We start from the raw sequence: 20,888 nt of genomic DNA, 5'->3' as shown, positions 1-20,888 counted from the left end.
ACAGATCAGCCCGCAGGACCCTGTCAGAATTAAACTTGTGGTTTCAGTTTGAGTTTCTGGTCTTTGCACATAAACCGCCAAAGTATTACACAAAGAGGAAAACAGACAGTATAAAAACATGATGAAATAATGTGGTTTTGTTAGAGAATAATACTAAGTAGGACATTCAAGTGCCTGCAAAGCTTTACATCGGACTTTGATATTTGTAAGACGTAGATAAGTCCGATTTTGAACAATTGTTCAAAAAAAAAATATATAGTTTTTTTTTGAAAGTGTGCTTCCATAAGAATTGATTATAGTTGTCATTAAATTAAGAAACTTAAACTAATCCTGCTTTAGCTTAACAGCGGTTTAAGAAAAATGGTGTTATCTCGGGTTTGGTTCGCTAAGCTGCTGAAGGCAATATTCAAATGACTGCGCACTAACCTTGTTGCACCAACATCCATGCCATTTTCAAAGTCATTTTCATCACAGTTCTTCTCCATTTCGATACTTGGTTTGAACGTCTGCATGTCATCTTGACCTTCCACCTTCTCTCCAGTTCTTCTAATGTTTCCTGGTTTTCCTTTTGCTTTTCTCGCAGGGCTTTGTTTTTCTCCTGCAGTTCTTCGTTTGCCTCATGCATGTCCTTGTTTCTTTGTTGTTATTTGTGATGGATGGCTTTTAACTCTTCATGTCTCTTCTGTAGTTCTTGAAATAAAGACTGTATGTCTTTGAGATTTTTCTCCTGTCGTTGCTTTTACTCTTGCATTTTGGTGTTTGCGTAATGGACTTTGCTGTAGAGTGCTTGTAATTGGGTGTTTTTGGTCACCACTTCTTGGATTTGGCTCTATTTTTCTGCATATCTTCTCAAGCTGCTCTTTCTCTTCCTTGAGTTCAGTGTTTTTGTCCTTTATTAATACTCACAACTCTGTATTTTATGTTTCAAAGTCTTAAAGAATATACTGCATCTCTCTCTGGGTTTCTGGAGTTTTTCCTTCTCTTTTAGCAGGTCTGAGTTTTCTTTGAGTTCTTTATCGAATATTTCTTGTAATGCTTCCATTTTCTTTCTGTGTCTTTGAGTTTGCACTGCATCTGTTGGTGAACTGCTTCCTATTGTTCCTTCTCTTAAAGCATTTGCATATTTCTTTGGAGTGCTTTATCGAACACGCAAACCTTCATTATTTTTCTCTGATACTTGAAGTTTGCACATAGTCTCTTGGTGTATAGCTCCTGTTTCTCCTTTCTCTTTAAGCATTTCAGTATTCAGTATTAATTCTCACTGCTTAGTAAAACATTATGTGTAAACCTTCGGTGACTTGAAGCTTGCTCTGGAGCTTTTGCTGAATTGCTTCCATGTCTTGAAGTTTGCCCTGTATTTGTTTGCACATTGCTTCATTTGCTCCTTGTCTTTCAACATTTCTGTGTTTCGTCTCAGTGCTTCATTAAACATTACGTGTAAGCGTTCATTATTTTTTTCCGTGATGTGAAGCTTGTACAGCATCTGATGATGTAATGCTTCCATGGTTTGGAGCCTGCACAGCATGTGCTGGTGGATAACCTCCTGCTGTTCTTTCTTTTTTAACCACTTCTGTATTTCTTTTCAACACTTTACCAAACATTACGCACAAACTTCCATTATTTTTCTCAGTAACCTGAAGCTTGCACTGCTCTGCTGGTGTATTGCTTCCAAATCTTGAAGCTTAGACTTCATTTGTTGGTGTATTGAGTCCTGCTGTTCCTTTTCTTTCAGCATTTTTATTTTTCGATGGAGTGCTTCATCAAACTTTGTTTGCAACCCTTCATTTTTTTTCTCAACATGCATTGTTTTCACATCGTGGAGCTTACGTTGCATCTCCTGGTGTATTGCTTCCTGTTGTTCCTTCTCTTTCAGCATTTGTGCATTCAGCATTTTTATGACATTTGCGACTAAAATTTTTTATTTGTCTGGGTTTTTTTTTCTTTTATTCAATTTGCATCAACATTACACATAAATTTAAATGAAATATAATCTAATATAAATTAGTTAACTTAAAAAAAATTAAAATAAAATAAATAAAAGTCTATACCACAGCTTTGATTGTGGGAGAAGTATAACGTATTTGCTAAGCATTAAAGATCTGAAAAGGTTATTTTGACAAAGGAAGTAATTTGTTGGACACAGGGCATCAGTTATTCAATAGATATTTCAGATATTTCCTCTTTTTCCCCATTAAAGAGGAATTGAGCGAAGGTGAATGGTAATGCAGTAATTTGTTCATTAATTTTTTTGTAATGATCTTTAATTAGTAGTATTATTTTTAATTTTGTACAATGTATTATTCAGAAACAGCAGGTGTTTGGTTTGGCTAAAGCAAATGGATTTCTTTTTTAATTAGATACCAGAATAACTGGTATTACGACTGGCCATCCCTGTATTGTTCATTTCATGCGTGAAACAGTTTGCTGAATTATATTTTTCCCTCAGTGTGCATTAACACCTGTGATTATAACTCACAATATATTAACTCCAAAAATAAACATTTTTTGAAAGCTCTTTTTGTAATCTCTATTTTATCATTTTATATTGATTACACACTCATATGTTTAACATATGAGTGTGTAATTAACATTAAAAAAGTAGAAGATGTAATATTGTCTCTTCATTCCCTTATTTTCAGTGACGTTAATTGATTTGTAATACAACCGAACTTTAGGGACAAAAGCTTTAATGTGTACCAAACTACCTGTAATTACTTGAATAATATTCAATAATTATGCGCATAACATTTTATGTAATTTCGCAGAAATAAAGTGTGGTCCAAACACAAGATGAAGAGGATATTTCTGTTACGAACTCCAGGAGGCAGCAACGCGCACCGTGGCGTGAACGATCCCAGCAACACTTTCGGAGAAGAAGAGTAACCACGTTCTGGCGAGGATAGTTGTGAAACAGCTTCCGAAGGATGGATTAAAACCTGCGATGCTGTGATATTTGCGTTTGTTGCATTGTGTGTCAGTAAAAGGCGCAACCGTCAGTGACCTGCCATCTGTTTCAAGGAGTCAAGAGGAGGAAGTTAATGTGCTTCGGCGTGAAGAGATGAGTTCGGTCAGACAGGAAGGTAAGCATGCTGTGATAGCCGGCTAACTTTTCTGCAAAGCTACTCTCTAAAGCTTAGTTGAGTCTGAATGAAAAATGAATCTTGGTGTAATAATAAGGTGGATTAAGAAGCTCCCTCATAGGATCTGAGCTAGGACAGTTATCCTGAGAGGGCAACAGTGCCTGCCACCTGTGGCCGTCAGAGTTTAACCTTGACCAGAACGTGCTACAGTCCACCAGGCCTGCAACATACCGTAATTATTAAAGTGACTAATATTAGCACGTTAGAAAGTCACTTCTAGTCTAGTTATAGTTTAAGGTGTGTGTGAAAGTATTTGGACTGTCATGGTAGCAGATTAAGTAATTCGTCACACCAAGTGTGGTTTTAAGATGCTTTTACACTACACAGCCCTTATTGGCTATGCTGTAGATTAAGTTTAGTTATTTAGTGGGGAAAAGTGCCTATAATAAATAATGAACTACAGCTGAATTCGTAATGTATAAGCTATGATTACGTGGCTTATTAATCTTTAGTTAATGTTTCAGAGAACAGGGAGAGTGCACACTCGTTCTTGGAGATAAGAGTTTATAATCACACATAATAATAATAATTATCATCACACAAATATGTTTCATTTAAAGGTGGGAAGAGAACATTCTTTATTATATAACTGTGTATAATCACAACTGTTAAACGCTCGTAACTACCTTTTCTATTTATCAGTATTAAATTTATGTGAAGTTAACTAAATGAAACTAGCTTATTGCAAGCTTGTTTGCACACTCACTGAAATGGCAGCTCAGGTGCCTTTATGATATAATGACCCCTCTTCATGTCTCTGTTTTAATCAAAGTCAGTTTAATCTCTTTTATGTTTATTCACTTGCAAGGGAGGAAAAGCAGTACAGAGTAATAGTGTATGCGAGTGCTTGCCAGGGCAGTCCCACTGAGCCTGTTTTATACATTTCCCCATTCATATCAACCAGTAAACACGTACTGTGGGAACAGATGTGTGTCAGAGAAAACAGTTTCATTGTATAGCGTGCTAGAACACAATGCTGATGGAACTTGAATAACAGATAGCAGAGAAGACACATCACAGATTGGGAGAAGGACAGACAGACAGAGATTTTCTCATCTTACCCCGGAAGAGTGTTTATCTTCGTCTTCATGTTTTTGCTGTGTCTATGGGGTTTTCTCTGTATACTTCGGAAGACTCAATGCCAGATAAAGCTCTCAAGTCCTTGGAAAAAAATCCTGGGATTTAGTTTGAAGTGCTTTGAGTGATAACTTCAAATAATCTTTTATTGGCTGTTAAATGATTCAAAGAAAATTGTTTAAAATACCAACAAACAAAACACGAAAAAGAAAGAAAGCAGCAAATCTTCACTTCAGAGAGTCTGTTAAGAATTGCTGAGCATTGTTTTAAGTGCGTTAACAAAATAATAACTCCACCAATCATCTCCTGTGGAAGCTCGTTTCATAAGTAAGCCGGCATTTCATGTTATCTCGTAAAAATTCCATTTAATAAGTGGAAATTTTGAGATGTTCAATTCAAAATTTTGACTTATATATGGCAAAAAAAAAACAACCCAACGACAGGAAAAAGTTTTGATACCTTCCTGATGATTTATTTAAAATGCTCTATTTCACACAACAGGTAAAGACACGATCATCTTTGCCACCAAAGAGGATCATGCAGCACCCAGCACTGCGGAGCTCGTGGCGGAAGACCCCAATGACCCATTTGAGGAGAGAGGTGAGAAACGGTAAAGAAAGCTTTGGTGAAGTTGCACAATTACAAGTTATTTATTCTGTATTCTCCTCTCTCGTCCCAGGCTTAATTCTTACCAATGGGGAGATTAATTGGAACTGCCCCTGCCTGGGTGGGATGGCCAGTGGTCCCTGTGGGACTGAATTTAAGGACGCCTTCTCTTGTTTCCACTATAGTAAGGAGGAGGTGAAGGGCTCTGACTGCCTGGAGCAGTTCAGGTCTATGCAGGAGTGCATGCAGCGTTACCCAGAGCTCTATCCACAAGAAGATGACAAATCACCCAGCGACACCCCAAAAGACTCTGAATCCACAGATGCGCTGGATGAAAGCTCAACATCTGCCTCAGATCAGGACTCTGATACCAAACAGGCCAACACAGAGAGCTAATAATGAGTCTCCGCAGCAACAGTGACGCTCAGTATCCATACATGACATAATTAATCATCCCTTTATTGAGCAAAAATAATGCAGAGATATTTTTTCATTATTTGTCATTAGTTTATTTTTACTATCGACAGTTTTTTTAATAGCTCATTTGTAAATGATCAGAAATGGCTGTTTTGCTTTGGGCTGTGTGGAAGCTGGATAGACAAAGTGAGGAAACACGCAGCACAGATTACAGATTATTATGAGTTAATTTAAAGTAATTTGATTGGCTGGATGGAAGCAAACGCTGCCACCTTAATATCAAAAAGTATTTAAGATTTTCCCTCCACTGGTTTCTGATTTGTCCTTAAAGGAAAATTGCTACAGAGCAGATACTGTTTGCATGCTGTAGCAGATAAAACATTTATTTCAGTTTCATTTACAAACTTTGCCAGCAAAGCGATTTAATGCACAAAAGAAAAAAAGGTTTGTGAAGTTGTTTAATCCTGCCACTGTGCTCATCCAAAATGGTTGTAAATAATCTTCAGCTGAGTGCTAATTAAGGACCAAGCTTCCTACACCCACACAGTGCACTGTGTGTATACGTTTGGCTCTTTTTCTTCGTGTCTCAGGTTGAACATTTGTCTGCTGTGTGATTAACCATCACAGGTTCAGAGAGTGTAAACAGTATATTGTCTTAATTTTCTGTCTTTTACATTGTTACACAAATGTTACTTATATCAAATTTGTCTCAAAAGTTTATGTTAGTAACATTATTGAAAAGTTGCCAGCTTTACAAGGTATGAAGCACAAACTGAGGAAATGACTACAACTTGTTTTTGTTTATGAGCTGTTTATTTGTGTCTTTGCACTCTCTGTCCAGTAAGACTGCTTTTTTTTTTATAACCAGACCTGAAAAATTTACCTCATCTAAGCTGAAATGAACCGTGTGTGTGCCGCACAGGAGTGACTGACTTGACTTGAAGTGGATATGACAATATTGTTAAAAGTTTTATAATAAAATCAATTACAAATCTCTGGTTTGTGAGATATTGTTGACTGTACACATCATATTGCAGGTTTACATCATTAACGATGGGAAAATGAACAATGTTACTCATCACGTGTTTGCTTACCGACATTGAATTTTCACTCAAAAAACATACTGGTGTACAACATAAGATATTATATTGTGTATTGATAATATATCAGTACATCAGGTTAAAGAACCATAAACAGTAAGTCAGTGTACCCACCATCTTTGAAAACTGACATCGTGCCTGTAGTTTCCTGTTCTCAGTGAAACTGCGGTATTTAGTTGCACTCGTGGTTTTGTTAATGGGGAGCAACATTTATATGATGATTCTGCACAGTCACTGTGCTGTCTAAAAGGTTTCGGTAAGTTGTGACGCACACTTTTGTGTAACTCAGTTACATGTGCAAGCGTCAGGGGCCAGAGGTCTCAGTAAGTGTTTGTCTACTCAAGCATGTGCTGCTTCAAACTCCGCGAGGGATCAATAATTACCAAACAACCTCTTCTAGTCGTGGTGTACCATTGGTGCATTGTGAAGGGCAAAGATGACCAAAGAGCCAATGGGACAGTCAGCCAAAGAGCGATTGCCCTCAAATGTTTCTCCCTCCCTTGAATTTTTTCTCTCCACAGGGGATCGTTAGAGCTACTGTCAGGTTCCAGTCTTACCTTTGTCTACAGGTTTCTGATCAGGTGTGTCGTAGCAAATATCTAATACAGCATGTCTACTTTGAAGGAGATATGCAGCGGTTTGCCCCTCAACCCGCTGCCCCCTAACCGGGGAAGAGATCCAAATGTGCCACATGCACCTATTCGGACTCCCAACCTCACCGCAGAAGAGGAGCGGGTGAGTAAATGGATTGCAAAACTATATTCTCGCACAGTTTGTAGGAGTTTTACCACCAAGAAATAAGTCCGTGAGTAGCACAGGTATATCCTGCCATAGTTTTTGTCATAGTTTTAGTTAATGTTAAGCACTAATGATGATAATTCAGATTTAAAAGACGTGACCAACATTAAAAGCGGTGACACTACAATTTGTGCACAGGAAACTTTTGGACATTATCCAAACAGAGCTGCACTATCATGTCACATAATTGGGCTTCTCTAAATATGTCTGATGGGAAAGTGCATTTGTGTCCTCTGTCCTATTGCGTCACCTCTCCTGGATCATGCCCTTTCCTAAAAATTGATTATTCTCAAAAGTCCTCCACTAAGTGAGTGAATAATTTAAAGAAAAACACAGAGATGCTTAATAAGTTACACGAGAAGACCAAGGAGCAGAAAGAGATCTAATCATGTCTTCTGAACATTTACGTTTCTTGACTAACGTCCTCTAAATGCCTCTTTCCTCTAGCTGGCGCTGAGAAATGCCCTGCGTTATTTCCCCCCCTCCCACCATGCAACGCTCGCACCTGAATTTGCTCAAGAGCTGCGGCAGTATGGGCACATATACATGTACCGCTTCTGTCCCACATTACGGATGAGGTAAGGCTCACCAAGGACAGCCAATATTCCTATTCTATTTAGATATTTAACACTGAAGAATCTTTCTGTGAGTGTTACAACTAATAGAAGGCAAACAGTTGCACTTTGTAATACTTTCCAAATGTATTAATCTACTAATATATGGGCTGAGCTATACAGGCACTTACCAGTGTGGGCGTGCATTCACATTTTTTACATAATTTTTATATAAAGATTTAAAACAGGTGCTCAGAATTACTGTCATTGGAATCTTTAGGCAGAACAGGTAGAACAGAGAAAACAAAGAAGAAGAAAAGATTTTAAAAATCTAAAAAAGACTATAACAGTATGAAACTGAGAGACCACTATAATATAAATATATCTCATATTTAAACTGCATTTCAACTTCAAAGTGGTATTTTGTTGATTTTTTCCCCCCATTTTACAAGTAACATGAATTTCCTTCTGCTTCCTAAGAGCTTACCCCATAGATCAGTACCCATGTCACACACGTCAAGCAGCCGCTATGATGCTAATGATTATGAACAACCTGGATCCAGCAGTTGCTCAGGTAAGCACAGGTTAACAAGGCTAAGCCTACTGAATAAAATGTCAGGTTTTCTGTATAATTTATGTGTTTGATGTGAATAACAAAGAATTCGTTCTTCATCCTTCAGTTTCCTCAAGAGCTTGTCACCTATGGAGGGAACGGACAGGTGTTCAGTAACTGGGCCCAGGTATGGCCTGAGTTAACATGATTGTTTGCACGTCTCTGATCACAGTGTATCCCTTTTAAGTTTTGCATTTGTGTGGGTGCAGTTCCGCCTCGTGATGCACTACCTGAGCGAGATGACAGAGGAACAAACTCTGGTTATGTACAGCGGTCACCCCATGGGCCTTTTCCCCAGTCTGCCTTCCTCACCTCGCGCCATCATCACCAACGGCATGGTAACGGCGAATCAGGCATTTAGCTCAGTAATGTCATATGAAGCGATAAGTGACGCATTCACATGTTTTTCTTTTGCTTGCATCAGGTTATTCCAAATTACTCCTCCAGAGATCAGTATGAGAAGATGTTTGCGCTGGGTGTATCAATGTAAGTCCTCAAGGTCCATTATAGATACTTGCTTTTTTTGTCTGGAGATGCCAAGTGTGGTCTCTTTGGTCTTTGCTGTGCATTTTCAGGTACGGTCAAATGACGGCAGGCAGCTACTGTTACATTGGGCCTCAAGGGATTGTTCATGGAACTATGGTTTGTAATAATTACAAACAGATGCACACAACACAGTCTGAAAGTCCCTCACACAAAAATGTATTAATGCACGCTGTAGTGCCTGTTTTAGATTTGTATTAGTGGTCCTTTTTTGCAGCTGACGGTACTGAATGCCGGCCGGAGGTACCTGGGCTCTGATGATCTGAGGGGGCGTGTGTTTGTGACCTCTGGCTTGGGGGGAATGAGTGGCGCTCAGGCTAAAGCTGCCGTCATTGCCGGCTGCGTCAGTGTGATTGCAGAGGTCAGCTGGTTTCAAGTCATTTCCCATGAACTCTGATGACTAAGCAATAACAGAGGAAGTACTGTGTAAAGTCAATGTGACTGTGTATATTTGATTTGCGTTTAGGTGGATGAGGCTCCTCTGAGAAAGAGACATGAGCAGGGTTGGCTAATGGAGGTCACTAGCAGCTTGGATCAGTGCATTAAACGCATAAGGTAAATGAGAACATTGGATTAAAAGTCTTTATCAAAGGTTCAGTCAGACTGCTCTCGTTTGAAATGATTTACTACATCAGAGATTGAAAAGGTGGCCCTTAAAGGTGGTTTTCGATGTAAGGAGACTGGTTGTGGATGAAGCAGTGCATATCCAGCTGACTGCCTGTACTAGCTTGTAGGATTCACTCGAGCATGTTCTCTTTGTTGAGACTTTGTTCAACGAAGGGACATTTAACCAAATATCAGTGCGGGTGTTTGCGCCTGTATGTATACTTTTAACCTTGTGTGGATTAGAGGTGGTAAAATGTTTCGTACATTACAACAAACCCCATAAACATACAAGTAGCATGGTGATCCAATGTTAGAAGGATTCCACAGGTAAATCTCTCAGCTGTGAAAGTCACTAATTACTACTTTGTTTCTTACAGAGAGGCTAAGAGCGCCAAGACTCCCCTCAGTCTGGGATACCATGGCAATGTTGTAGACTTGTGGTGAGTCAGACAGGATACGTTTACACTATAAAACTCAGGTCGACAGCTGCAGCTGCAGTGAAGGAGACAGTTTTTGTTGTTGTTGTTCCCTTGAGGTCTTAGTCATAGTCTGCTCTTTCTAAACAGGGAGAGAATCCTGCTGGAGTTTGAGAGGACAGGCGAGCTCCTGGTAGATCTGGGTTCAGACCAGACCTCGCTTCACAACCCATATAATGGTGGTTACTATCCAGTCCAGCTCAGTTTCCATCAGGCCAACCAGTTCATGTCTACTGATCCTGACCGTTTCCGCAACGTGGTCCAAGAAAGGTTAAATTAATCACAGAGCTTAACAAAGCTTATTGTTGTGCTGTTGTTTTTATATGTCTCTCTATTAAGCTGAAGAAATGTGTTTTAAATGCTATCACAGCCTCCGAAGACAAATAAAGGCTATCAACAAGCTAGCTGATGCAGGCATGCACTTCTGGGACTACGGTAATGCTTTCCTCCTGGAGGCCCAAAGAGCTGGTAGGTAATTTAACAAACACAGAGAACTCCATTATCATGCAGTTAATTATAGACTAATAACGAGGAATACTGTCTTTTGATTTACAGGTGCAGAGGTTCAAAAAGTTGGTGGAGGAGCAACAGAGTTCCGTTACCCTTCTTATGTGCAGCACATCATGGGGTGAGCATTATGAACTAAACTTCACTAAGTTTAAATATGTTGTGAAGCCTGCCATACTGTGACTAAACCCTTTAATGAGATGTGTGAATAAACTTGTGTGCAATATTTGTGATCTCATTTCATATGCCTTTACCCAGGGATATTTTCTCATTGGGCTTTGGGCCATTTCGCTGGGTGTGCACATCTGGCGACCCCAGAGATCTCGCTGTAACTGACAACATTGCCGCTACTGTCCTGGAGGAAATGAGCGCCAATGTACCTGATCGTGTGAAACAACAGTACAATGACAACATTCGCTGGATTAGAGAGGCTGGAAAACATAAAATGGTAAGCTCCCTACTAAAACAATCCACCCACTGGATATTTCAGTGTAAATTACACAGGTAATACGGTAAATAAATAATAATACAACAGGAATGCCCATATGCTTCATGTATTGTTTTTTTTTGTTTAGGTTGTAGGATCACAAGCCAGAATCCTGTACTCTGACCAGAAAGGAAGAGTCTCCATTGCTTTGGCGATCAACCAGGCTGTTGCTGATGGAAACGTTTCAGTAAGAGGATAAACTGTCTGCTGACGTGATCATGAGGCTTGATGTTCAGTTTGGAGTGTAGTCTCAGTAGTGTCTTTGTTGTTACTCTTGTTCAGGCGCCAGTGGTTATTAGCAGAGACCATCATGACGTTAGTGGCACAGACAGCCCCTTCAGAGAGACTTCTAATGTGTATGATGGTTCTGTCTTCTGCGCAGGTACGTGGTACACTCACTACAGCTGAATACAACTGAAATTTGAAGCTTAATACATTGAACTCATTTTACATCACAGGCCACATACAGCCCACTTTGAGCTTAAGTCATCTTAAGTGGGCCAGATCAAATAATTAAGTCTCAGTGTGTGTTACTTCCTTCTTTATTTTGTTGGAGTCCCCTGTCTCCTGTGTGCATGTTCAGTTTTGCTTCCCCTGTCTCGTTAGTCAGATTTAGTTCACCTGTGTTCCCTGGTGTGTTCCATCCTCCTGATTACCTCATGTGTGTATTTAAGCCCCTCTTTCTCTTTAGTTTGTTGTTGTGATCTCCCCTCGTGTTGTGTATTCTCCTATCAGTCCAGCAGTGTTCGTTATTTTAGGTAGTTTGTTCCAGCTCTGCCCTGCCTGTTTTATTGGCCTGCCACTTGCCGGCTGATAAAGCTGAGTTTTTTAGTTCAAGTCTGTCTGCCGAGTCCTGCATTTGAGTCCGCACTCAACCTGCCACACACAAGTGTCCCATGACACAAGTCAGTTCCTTAAAGGCATTCTGAATGCAAGAATGGGAGACTTAAAATATTTTAAAGCTCACTTCCAGGCAGCACATTGTGGTGACAGATGCAGCTTTATAACAGAGCGTATGACCCATTACTGGTTTAGAGAGTTTCAGTGCCTCTGCAGGAAACCAGTATCAAAGAAAAATGCTCTGTGCTTTGCTTCATGGGCGGTACTGAAACCGAATTGTGTCTTTAAAAAAAACTAAACTAAATCTCCTTGACTACTGCTGATATGAAAACTGTTGTGGCTGAAAGTTGTGGCTTGGCCCACAAACGTATAACTTTGGTGACATAAAGCCTTTTTTCATATTCTCATCGTTCTTGTATTTCCACATTCATATAATCCATAAATACTTGAGCAGTAATAAAAAAGTCCGCTCACAGCTCACAGCGTGTACCTGTTGCAGACATGGCAGTTCAGAACTTTGTTGGTGATGCATTCAGAGGTGCCACATGGGTAGCCCTGCACAATGGAGGTGGTGTTGGCTGGTAAGTCTGACTACAACAGTTCGCCAAAGCCATATTTATGTATTAATACAAATTTAAATCAGGGTGATTATAACTGCCTCCCATTTACAGGGGTGAAGTCATTAATGGAGGATTTGGTTTGGTGCTGGACGGCTCAGACGAGGCAGCAAAGCGTGCCCGTCTGATGCTCAACTGGGATGTCTCCAATGGGGTGAGATAGCTGAATGCGAAGCAGCTTACAGCCTCACTTCACCGTCTGCAGATGATAATTGTCCTGCTGCTATCTGTGTGTTTCTGTGTGTTGCAGGTGGCTCGTCGCTGTTGGTCTGGAAATTCAAATGCTTACGAGACCATCCAGCGCACCATGGAGGAGAACAGGCAGTTGCATGTCACCATGCCCTTTCCTGTGCAGGACGAGCATGTGCTGGATCGTGCCCTGCAGGGCTAAGCAGCAAGGCAAAACCAGCAAGCTGTGTAAAAAACCAGCCACAAAACTTATCCATCGGTTCAGATTTTACATAACAGACTTATCATACCACATTCATACCACAAAGACATCTGAATACGCAGAAAGCCTGCAAATATTTGTCAGTACTGCACTAGGTAATAAATCTATATACAGTGGCAATTTCTAAAACAAAACTCTATCAGGTTGCTACGGTGTTTCATATATTTTAAATGCATGTATTCTTTATTTTCGAACTTGTATACATTATAAAACCTGTGTTATTTGTGTGTACTGAACCCGCTATTACTATCAAGTAATTAAAATGCCAAGTCCTATATTTCATGTGCCATACAGGATGTAAAGTAAGAAAAACTGCAGTTCTCCGCAGTAAGAGTTAAACGACTGATGTTCGAGCCAAGGCCAAGTTGGTCACAGTTGATAACCTTTCTTCACTGCTCATAGCTTTGTATATATATATATATACGGAACACGGATCTTGAGGATCCGAGTTCCGTTTTGTTACACTCTCGAAGGCGAATGGTCGCGTACTTACTACAGGTCTTTGCTCTGTCTGCTGAGATCCTGCCGTGCGTCTTAACGCGGGATTGTTCCTTTAAGAAAACTGTGAATGGTCCATGAATTTGAGCCTCGTCGCGCTGACGTAAGGGAATTGGAGAGGTTGGTGTGCCTTGCAGGAAGAGACAGATAACAGTGATGAGGACCAGGCAAAGGTACCAGATTTTTTGCCGAGATTTTTTCCCCCACTTGTTGTGTTTTTATAACCTCTACATTTACCCAGCCAATTGCTGAAGTCGTTTGAAGTCCGTGACAGTATAACGGTGCTTATTCCCCTCCCTTTTCTGCACATCGAGGATTCTTTTTTAAATTTTAGATTGCCTCATTTTTTTTCTTCAGCCATAAAAAGAATGGATCGTGACGTGTTGTAAGTAAGTACGAAAGTCGTCTGGATATATGTGGATGAGCTAAGATGACACTGGGTATTTTATGCGGCAGAGCCTGGTGACATTTTCTTTTCTGCGCCACCGTCGGCTTTTAGAGAAAAAATGGATCATTACCAGGAGGAGCAGTCGGTAAATCCTATTACCGCGCAGCACGGGACAGCGACCAACAGCGACTCCAACTTGGGCAGCGGCCTGACTGACCTCCAGCCACCTGCTTACTTCAAACTGGAGTTCAGGAGAAACGCGGTGACCGATGACTACAAAATAACATCTCAGGTCCTTGGCCTGGGAATCAATGGCAAAGTACTGGAGTGTTACTGCAAGAAAACAGGAGAGAAATGTGCGCTCAAGGTTTGTGACTGTGCCTGCCGCTTTATTTTGTTGTTGTCGCTGGAAAGAAAGAGAACAGCCATCAATTATTCATTTCCCCACAGTTGCTGTGGTCTGCACCGTGTAATGGTGACTGGAAATCTGTGCAAATATCCTAATGTCGTTTTATCTTCAGGATTTGATGTCAACTTTAATGTGCGGCAGCTTCAAATTTAGAATGATATGATACTCACGAACCAGGGATGGATGGAGGAGTAACCTGAAGCAGATTTGCCTTTTGAACTACTCAGACAGTAGTTGTGTCTCACACGCTGTTGTATGCTGTCTGTGATGCTGCTGCACAGCTTTTACTGTTGTGATGTTGTTATGTGGACAATGAGCTTCTCTGTTAAAACTTTATACCAGTGTCTCTGACTTATAAAAAGGAAAAAAAAAATCCCGCATTTTTCACTCATCCATGCAGCAATGTTGAGCCCACAAAAGCTTATGTGTTTGGAGAAATGCAGCTCTAAAACTACTTTTAGCTGCTCTCTTATTCACAAGGCTGTCGCCAGATTGGGTTGCTCCTCATGTTTGATTTGGCAGATTTTCACGCAGGATGTAATTCCTAATGCAACTCCCAAGGAACTGCTGTTAATTAAATAAACAGCTGGCTATGGGATTGCAGGAAATCCTTATAGAATTAGGCAGGAAGGGCAATCACTCCTGTTCCTCCACGTCTTTTCTTTCGAGGTGATGAAATAAGTGGTATTGTGTGAGTGGCAATGTATGTTGATGTGTTATCTTCCTCCTTCAGCACTCAGCTTGCATTGTCACAGCTTTTGGGATATGTGTGCTGAGTGCAGCTTTAAAATCCTGACTTTTATTGCTCCCTCTGGAATAACTGCTCAGCAAACAGCGGTAATTTAATGCCTTTAATTTTGCCTGCCTTGAACACTGATTTGCATTTTAAAGCATTTCATTATAACGTTTAGAACATTTTGTCACGTTCAACAGATTCTCTACGACACTCCCAAAGCTCGACGGGAGGTTGAGCTGCACTGGCGAGCTTCCGGAGGTCCCCACATTGTACGGATACTCAGCCTCTATGAGAACATTCACCATGGAAAGAAATGTCTCCTCATTGTTATGGAATGGTGAGAATGAACACACTGTTTTTTGGCACCTTAAAGCAAAAGCAGTTGCTTAAAAATGGCTTTTACAGATACAGATATGGAGAACAGTTTGTGAATCTGATTTAATCAACAGACTTTTCAGAGTAAATATTGTAACTAAATGGTAAATGGCCTGTATTTGTATAGCGCTTTACTAGTCTCTAAGGACCCCAAAGCACTTCACACATGTGATTCACACACTGGTGATGGCAGCTACATTGTAGCCACAGCCACCCTGGGGCGCACTGACAGAGACGAGGCTGCCGAACACTGGCGCCACCGGGCCCTCTGACCACCACCAGTAGGCAACGGGTGAAGTGTCTTGCCCAAGGACCCAACGACCTAGACTGTCCAAGCCGGGGCTCGAACCAGCAACCTTCCGATTACAAGGCGAACTCCCAACTCTTGAGCCACAATCTCCCCTAATCATTTTCTCATTTCACTGATTAATCAATGGTGTTTTAAACACTCCACAATTTTGAAAACTCATTATAACTTCACTGAAGAGGTGGTTTGAGTGTGATTATTCGTACAAACAGCCAAAATTAAAAAATGTGAGTTTATGTGAGCATGTGTATTATTCCTTTGTGTTGTTATTTTGCTTCCTGTTAAATTTTAACTTGTTAAAACAGTTAAACTAAAACTCGAAGTGGACGCAACAAAAGAAGTAATAAAATAAAATGAATATAAATAGCTAATAATAATAATAATTGAATGCATACAAGTCTAAGAAATGGTGGTCAAACAAAAACCCTCAAGACTGAACCCGCCTGAGCAGTTAATAGTCGGCACAATGACTTGCTTTGTTATAAAACCGTGATTGCAGTGGACAACTGCGGTCATTTGCCAAGAGTACCCTCACTGCCCCAGTTCTGATCTCTTTGTTAATCTTGTCTCAGCATGGAGGGAGGGGAACTGTTCAGTCGCATTCAGGCCAGAGGGGACCAGGCTTTCACAGAGAGAGGTGGGTTCGAGTTCACATTTAACAGTTTCATTTAATGGTTTCTGCATTGCAATCTGTGCTACCATGTCTCTCATATCCTCCAATCAGAGGTGTCGGAGATCATGCATGACATTGGCATGGCCATAGAATACCTCCACCACATGGACATTGCTCACAGAGATGTAAAGGTACTGTAACGCTGTTCTTTCAGAAGCTGCTGAAGACCGCAAGTCTGGTTAAAATATGCAAGATTGCATTAAAAAGTTAACCCTCCACACAGCAAAATGACGCATACCCAGAGTTTTAAATACAATGTCAAGTGTACATATGTAATAAGATGAGGGTGACAGACCAATCTAACTTTAGTGTAAAGTTGATGCACTGAAAAAGGCCACTGCGTGCGTATTAGTGAGATGCAGCAGTACGCTGTGCCCTGGAAATCATTTACACAGTTAATAAAAGAAATAAAAGAAAAGATTTTATAAAACACAGTCAGATTAAAGGGTTTTTTTCTTGTTTGTTATTCTCACCACAGCCTGAAAACTTGCTCTACACAACTAAAGAGAGCAACGCTACTCTAAAGCTGACTGACTTTGGCTTTGCTAAGGAGATGACGCTGCACAACTCCCTGCAAACTCCATGTTACACTCCGTATTATGTTGGTGAGTGTCCAGAGAAATGTGATTGCAGGAGTTTCAGGTGCACTGCGTATTTGTCAGTATTAGAGTCAAAATTTGTTTTATTTTATTTATTACTGTCTCCATGTGTGTCTGCATATGATTGACGTTTTTGTGTGACTCTGCCCACATTATCGTGTTGTATCTGTTTGCCCATTCAGCGCCAGAAGTGCTTGGGCCAGAGAAATACGACAAATCATGTGACATGTGGTCTTTGGGTGTAATCATGTACATCCTGTGAGTATCTTGTGCCTCTCTAATTAGCAATACTAATGACTAAAAATCAATTCTGCATAGTGCAAAATTAAGAAAGTGTAAGGTTCTCTTCTCTTCTCTTCTCTTCTCTTCTCTTCTCTTCTCTTCTCTTCTCTTCTCTTCTCTTCTCTAGACTCTGTGGGTTTCCTCCATTCTACTCAAACACAAGCCAGGCCATCTCTCCAGGCATGAAACAGAGGATCAGGTTGGGCCAATATGAGTTTCCGAACCCAGAGTGGGCAGACGTTTCTGAGGAAGGTCAGACTAACAGAATAACTAAACAATACTCGCACTGCTGTGAAATAAAATGCAAGTAGAGAGAGGCTCTAAATGAATATGCTATTGGTCCACAAAGTGTAAATTACTGTGCCACGGCGCTTCAGCGTTCAGCCTCACTTTAATCCTCGCACGCTCTAACAACATAATCATGTGCTTAACAGAGAGAGTGGAAATGACCTGCATAAACTTTCCGCTGTAATAGGAACCTCATGGTTTGCAACACTAGATCTCTGTATGTAAAACTTCCCATGGTGTTGACTGTGTGTATCTTTTTGTTCTCTTGAGTGAAGAGGATTTTTTTTTGTTCTTTTACATTAGTTCTCGTTTCCAGTTTCCAATCACTGAAGAATTGAGAACATAACACTTCTCAGAGCTTTAGAGCTTTTGCAACATAACAACTGAGATAAACCCATAAACATATCTTTATTCCACATGCACGTTGCCCTGTTGGATTGCTTGACTGTGTTTCTTATTGTTACCTGCAGCCAAACAGCTCATCATTCAGTTACTGAAGACAGACCCCAGCGAGAGGATGACCATTGGACAATTCATGAACCATCCTTGGATTAGTGTGAGTTAACATCTGTGCCCGTTCACCTCTGTGTTTTCTCCCAGTGCACACACTGATGTGAATGTTTTTATTCAACAGCAATCCATGGTGGTCCCTCAAACACCTTTGTACACCTCTCAGGTTTTGACAGAGGACAAGGAACTATGGGAAGATGTAAAGGTGAGAATTGTATTTACTTCAGAATCTGGCCACAAGATGGCAGTAGAGCATTATCTCAGATTTAAAGCACAAACTGTGTCTTCCAACAGGAGGAAATGACCAGTGCCCTGGCCACGATGCGCGTAGACTACGACCAGGTGAAGATCAAAGACTTGGATACATCCAACAACCCTCTGCTGAAGAGACGCAAGAGGCCCGTTCCTCCGGGAGCTGACGGCGTGGAGGAAGCTGACAGAGGGGATGGAGATGGATCAGGAGTGTGTGACAGTCAGAGAGAAGTATTGTTTTCTGAAGAACATGGTGACATGATCACGGAAGAAAAGTAGCATTAAAACCAGAGTAGCAACATTTTCCATCCACATATCAATTGTTGTACTTTACTCGTTCTTTGTGTTCCTGCACTCACTTTAAAGAATGCCATTTATTTTTAACTCTCACTACTTAAAGTGAAATAAAATGTTGTTTTTTATCTTTTACATTGGTGTCCTGTCACATTTTACATGGCAGCTCATTTTATACAGAACACTAAGAGACTTGGAAACTTTACATTTATTCTGATTGTGAGTAAAACAAGAAAAAGCATTAACCTTAGAGACTTTGTATAAGCATTAGGAACTGATTTTCCTCTCTGTAACCAATGAAAGACGATATGTGGAAGCCATAAAAGATAGTCACTTAGGCAAGATAACATACAACTAATTCCTCTTTACAAGTCACAACTGTTTACGTGGTTATGTCACTGCGCTGTCAAGGGACTAATAAACCTTGAGAAGTGAAGGTGTTAACATGGTTCATGCTCGTTATTAATCTTGCCAAACATTTCCGCTTGCTTGAAATGTCTTTCTTTACCAAGCCGTTAGTGTTTCCCGTTGTACTTGACTTCAAGATAAATGTTGTTCACTTTTTCACTCTAAAGTGTGCAAAACCAAAACACAAGCTCTCTAATTCGGACTTGGATGTTTCATGTACACAAAACCATTAGAGAACATAATTATACTAACTACTGAATCTTAAACAATGTCAGATTTGAATGCCTTCTACTGGGATTTCTATGTGAAACCCTGATCTCATGCAGTGCAGTCAATATTTTCCACTGGAAGGGTCGTGGATTTAAAGCAACATGGAAATGTAAATATTCAGGGAAATTAAAATAATTTCCTTGGGTACAGAACTTAAGCAAATGTATGAATATAGGTGTTTAGTTTTGTGTTTGTCTTTAAAAGTTGGGGCCCAACCAGAACAGGGAACTGCCTTCCTTAAAAACGACTTTATTTACACTTCATCCCACATATGGTTAATAAGTGCTCCTTTGTTTCACTGATGATTGTACAAATGACCTTTGAGTATGCACCCTCAATCATTTGGTTACTCGAAACTGAGTGGATACATGGTGTCCATAAATTTGCATGATGACATGCTGTAATGGAAACGTTACCATTCAAACTATGGTTAGGATCAGGAAGTGGTGTGTTCAGGACAGGTCCAAAGAAGACGCATCTGGAACAGGAGGGAAGGCGAGATTAAGAGGGTTGAGGTAAGGCGAGGAAAACAGGAGTCTCTGTGATGGCTCTGTCTCTGATTACTGGAAGTCAGGTTATAAGTGACCTCCTGACGATCCGTGAGAAAGGCGTCCTCATCAGTCTGCTGGAGCCGCAGTGTAAGGTACACTTTATTAATTTGTATGAAAACAGCTGAAAAATATGATGGAAAAATAAATAACAAGGCTGAGAAAATTGAATGTGTTTTAAGAGGGTAAAACACATGATGATGATAATATTACTGTAGTAGCTCGATGTGCTATGATGTATGTCTCTGAATCATTTCATGCTCACACTTGTTTTCATGTTATCATCTGCTGCTATCAGAAGGAGCCTGGTGTATGAATGGGCCATGTGTTAGAGCTGTTTTAGTTTTACATTTAGCCTAATCTTGTCATCCGCAGTCTCAGATGCTTGTTTTGTCTGGAACCGTTGTGTTCCCAGAGCATCAACCACAATATTTAAATATTATTTAAATACCACTCCGCAGTAAATAAATGAGGCATTTTTAATTTTTTTTCAGTGTTAGGGCTTTAGACAGTTATTTAATTAAATTTTAAATTCTGTGGTGTATTTGTTACCTTCCCTCTGTTTTCTTTTGCTTAGAGAGTAGAGGCTGTGTTCGTTCTGGCCAAAACATTTCTGTTGTGTAACACAGAGGCACTGTGCCGGCTCTCTCTAGTGTAGATCAAATTAGGCTATGCACAAACAGGCTCTCCCAGTTTATTACGTTACACTGACATTATCACTACCAAGAAGAAACAATTTGGGGAAAAAAGACACAGAGCAGACCCAGAACAGAGACACTGATAGGAAAGACATCGTCTTCATGGTGCAGCCATAGATGGCCATGTGATTGGCAACATAAAAATACTAAATTGAGAAAAAAAATCACAAAAGTAAAGAAAATACATTCTTTTATATCCTCCAACAAAATTCTAGGGTTAACTTCCAGAGTTCACAAATACATCCTTTATAGTGGCATGTAAATGATTAATGACCCCTTTTTAGGGCACTATAAAGTTCTTGTATGGTATCCTGTGTTTATATGCACACAAACTGCATTGCGCCTGGTGTTGTGAACTGGCACTCAGTAGATAAAACTGAATTATGTTAAACTGAAAATCTGCAGTGTGAAGAACACACATCCAGATCCAGGAGGGCAAGTATAGCCTGACTAACACATTCTAGACAGATGTAACTGTGTCATCAGCACAACAGAGAACATTAGATATCTTGATTAATTTC

General features: G+C 40.2%; 4 protein-coding genes across 5 annotated transcripts in view; all 4 read left to right on the top strand.

Moving 5' to 3' along the window:
* The first annotated feature begins 2,800 nt into the window (after positions 1–2,800).
* chchd4b (coiled-coil-helix-coiled-coil-helix domain containing 4b) lies at positions 2,801–6,230 on the top strand. Its single transcript, XM_005741365.1, has 3 exons — positions 2,801–3,080; positions 4,719–4,817; positions 4,897–6,230. Exons 1-3 carry the CDS (start codon positions 3,059–3,061, stop codon positions 5,217–5,219), a joined length of 444 nt encoding a protein of 147 aa, XP_005741422.1. The 5' UTR covers positions 2,801–3,058; the 3' UTR covers positions 5,220–6,230.
* Positions 6,231–6,949: 719 nt separating this feature from the next.
* Positions 6,950–13,096, top strand: uroc1 (urocanate hydratase 1). The gene is made up of 19 exons (XM_005741364.1): positions 6,950–7,075; positions 7,586–7,716; positions 8,173–8,266; positions 8,373–8,432; positions 8,515–8,643; positions 8,730–8,791; positions 8,881–8,947; positions 9,066–9,209; positions 9,315–9,403; positions 9,832–9,894; positions 10,021–10,200; positions 10,301–10,398; positions 10,486–10,558; positions 10,696–10,885; positions 11,013–11,111; positions 11,207–11,306; positions 12,264–12,345; positions 12,436–12,535; positions 12,632–13,096. Exons 1-19 carry the CDS (start codon positions 6,950–6,952, stop codon positions 12,770–12,772), a joined length of 2,028 nt encoding a protein of 675 aa, XP_005741421.1. The 3' UTR covers positions 12,773–13,096.
* A 347-nt stretch (positions 13,097–13,443) lies between these two features.
* Positions 13,444–18,879, top strand: LOC102203090 (MAP kinase-activated protein kinase 2-like). Of its 2 annotated transcripts, none has more exons than XM_005741362.1 (11): positions 13,444–13,715; positions 13,830–14,085; positions 15,061–15,200; positions 16,118–16,182; positions 16,270–16,349; positions 16,697–16,823; positions 17,000–17,075; positions 17,227–17,351; positions 17,858–17,943; positions 18,022–18,102; positions 18,192–18,879. In XM_005741362.1, the coding sequence occupies exons 1-11, from the start codon at positions 13,699–13,701 to the stop codon at positions 18,426–18,428; spliced, it is 1,290 nt and encodes a 429-aa protein (XP_005741419.1). In that variant the 5' UTR covers positions 13,444–13,698; the 3' UTR covers positions 18,429–18,879. The 2 variants fall into 2 exon arrangements, with proteins under 2 accessions (XP_005741419.1, XP_005741420.1); XM_005741363.1 differs by having other exon boundaries at positions 13,444–13,719.
* Positions 18,880–19,665: 786 nt separating this feature from the next.
* The window catches only part of LOC102215091 (neural Wiskott-Aldrich syndrome protein), a 7,172-nt gene continuing 5,949 nt past the window's right edge, over positions 19,666–20,888 (top strand). The window contains exon 1 of the mRNA XM_005741504.1: positions 19,666–19,764. Within this exon, the coding sequence (XP_005741561.1) occupies positions 19,666–19,764 (99 nt within the window). The remainder of the gene's footprint in view (positions 19,765–20,888) is intronic.

This window comes from Pundamilia nyererei, unplaced genomic scaffold (assembly GCF_000239375.1).
Source record: "Pundamilia nyererei isolate P.nyererei 1_Seehausen unplaced genomic scaffold, PunNye1.0 scaffold00110, whole genome shotgun sequence".
Classification (NCBI taxonomy): Eukaryota; Metazoa; Chordata; class Actinopteri; order Cichliformes; family Cichlidae; genus Pundamilia; species Pundamilia nyererei.
Note: the sequence above shows the minus strand (reverse complement) of the source record. Positions and strands in the feature narration are given on the sequence as shown.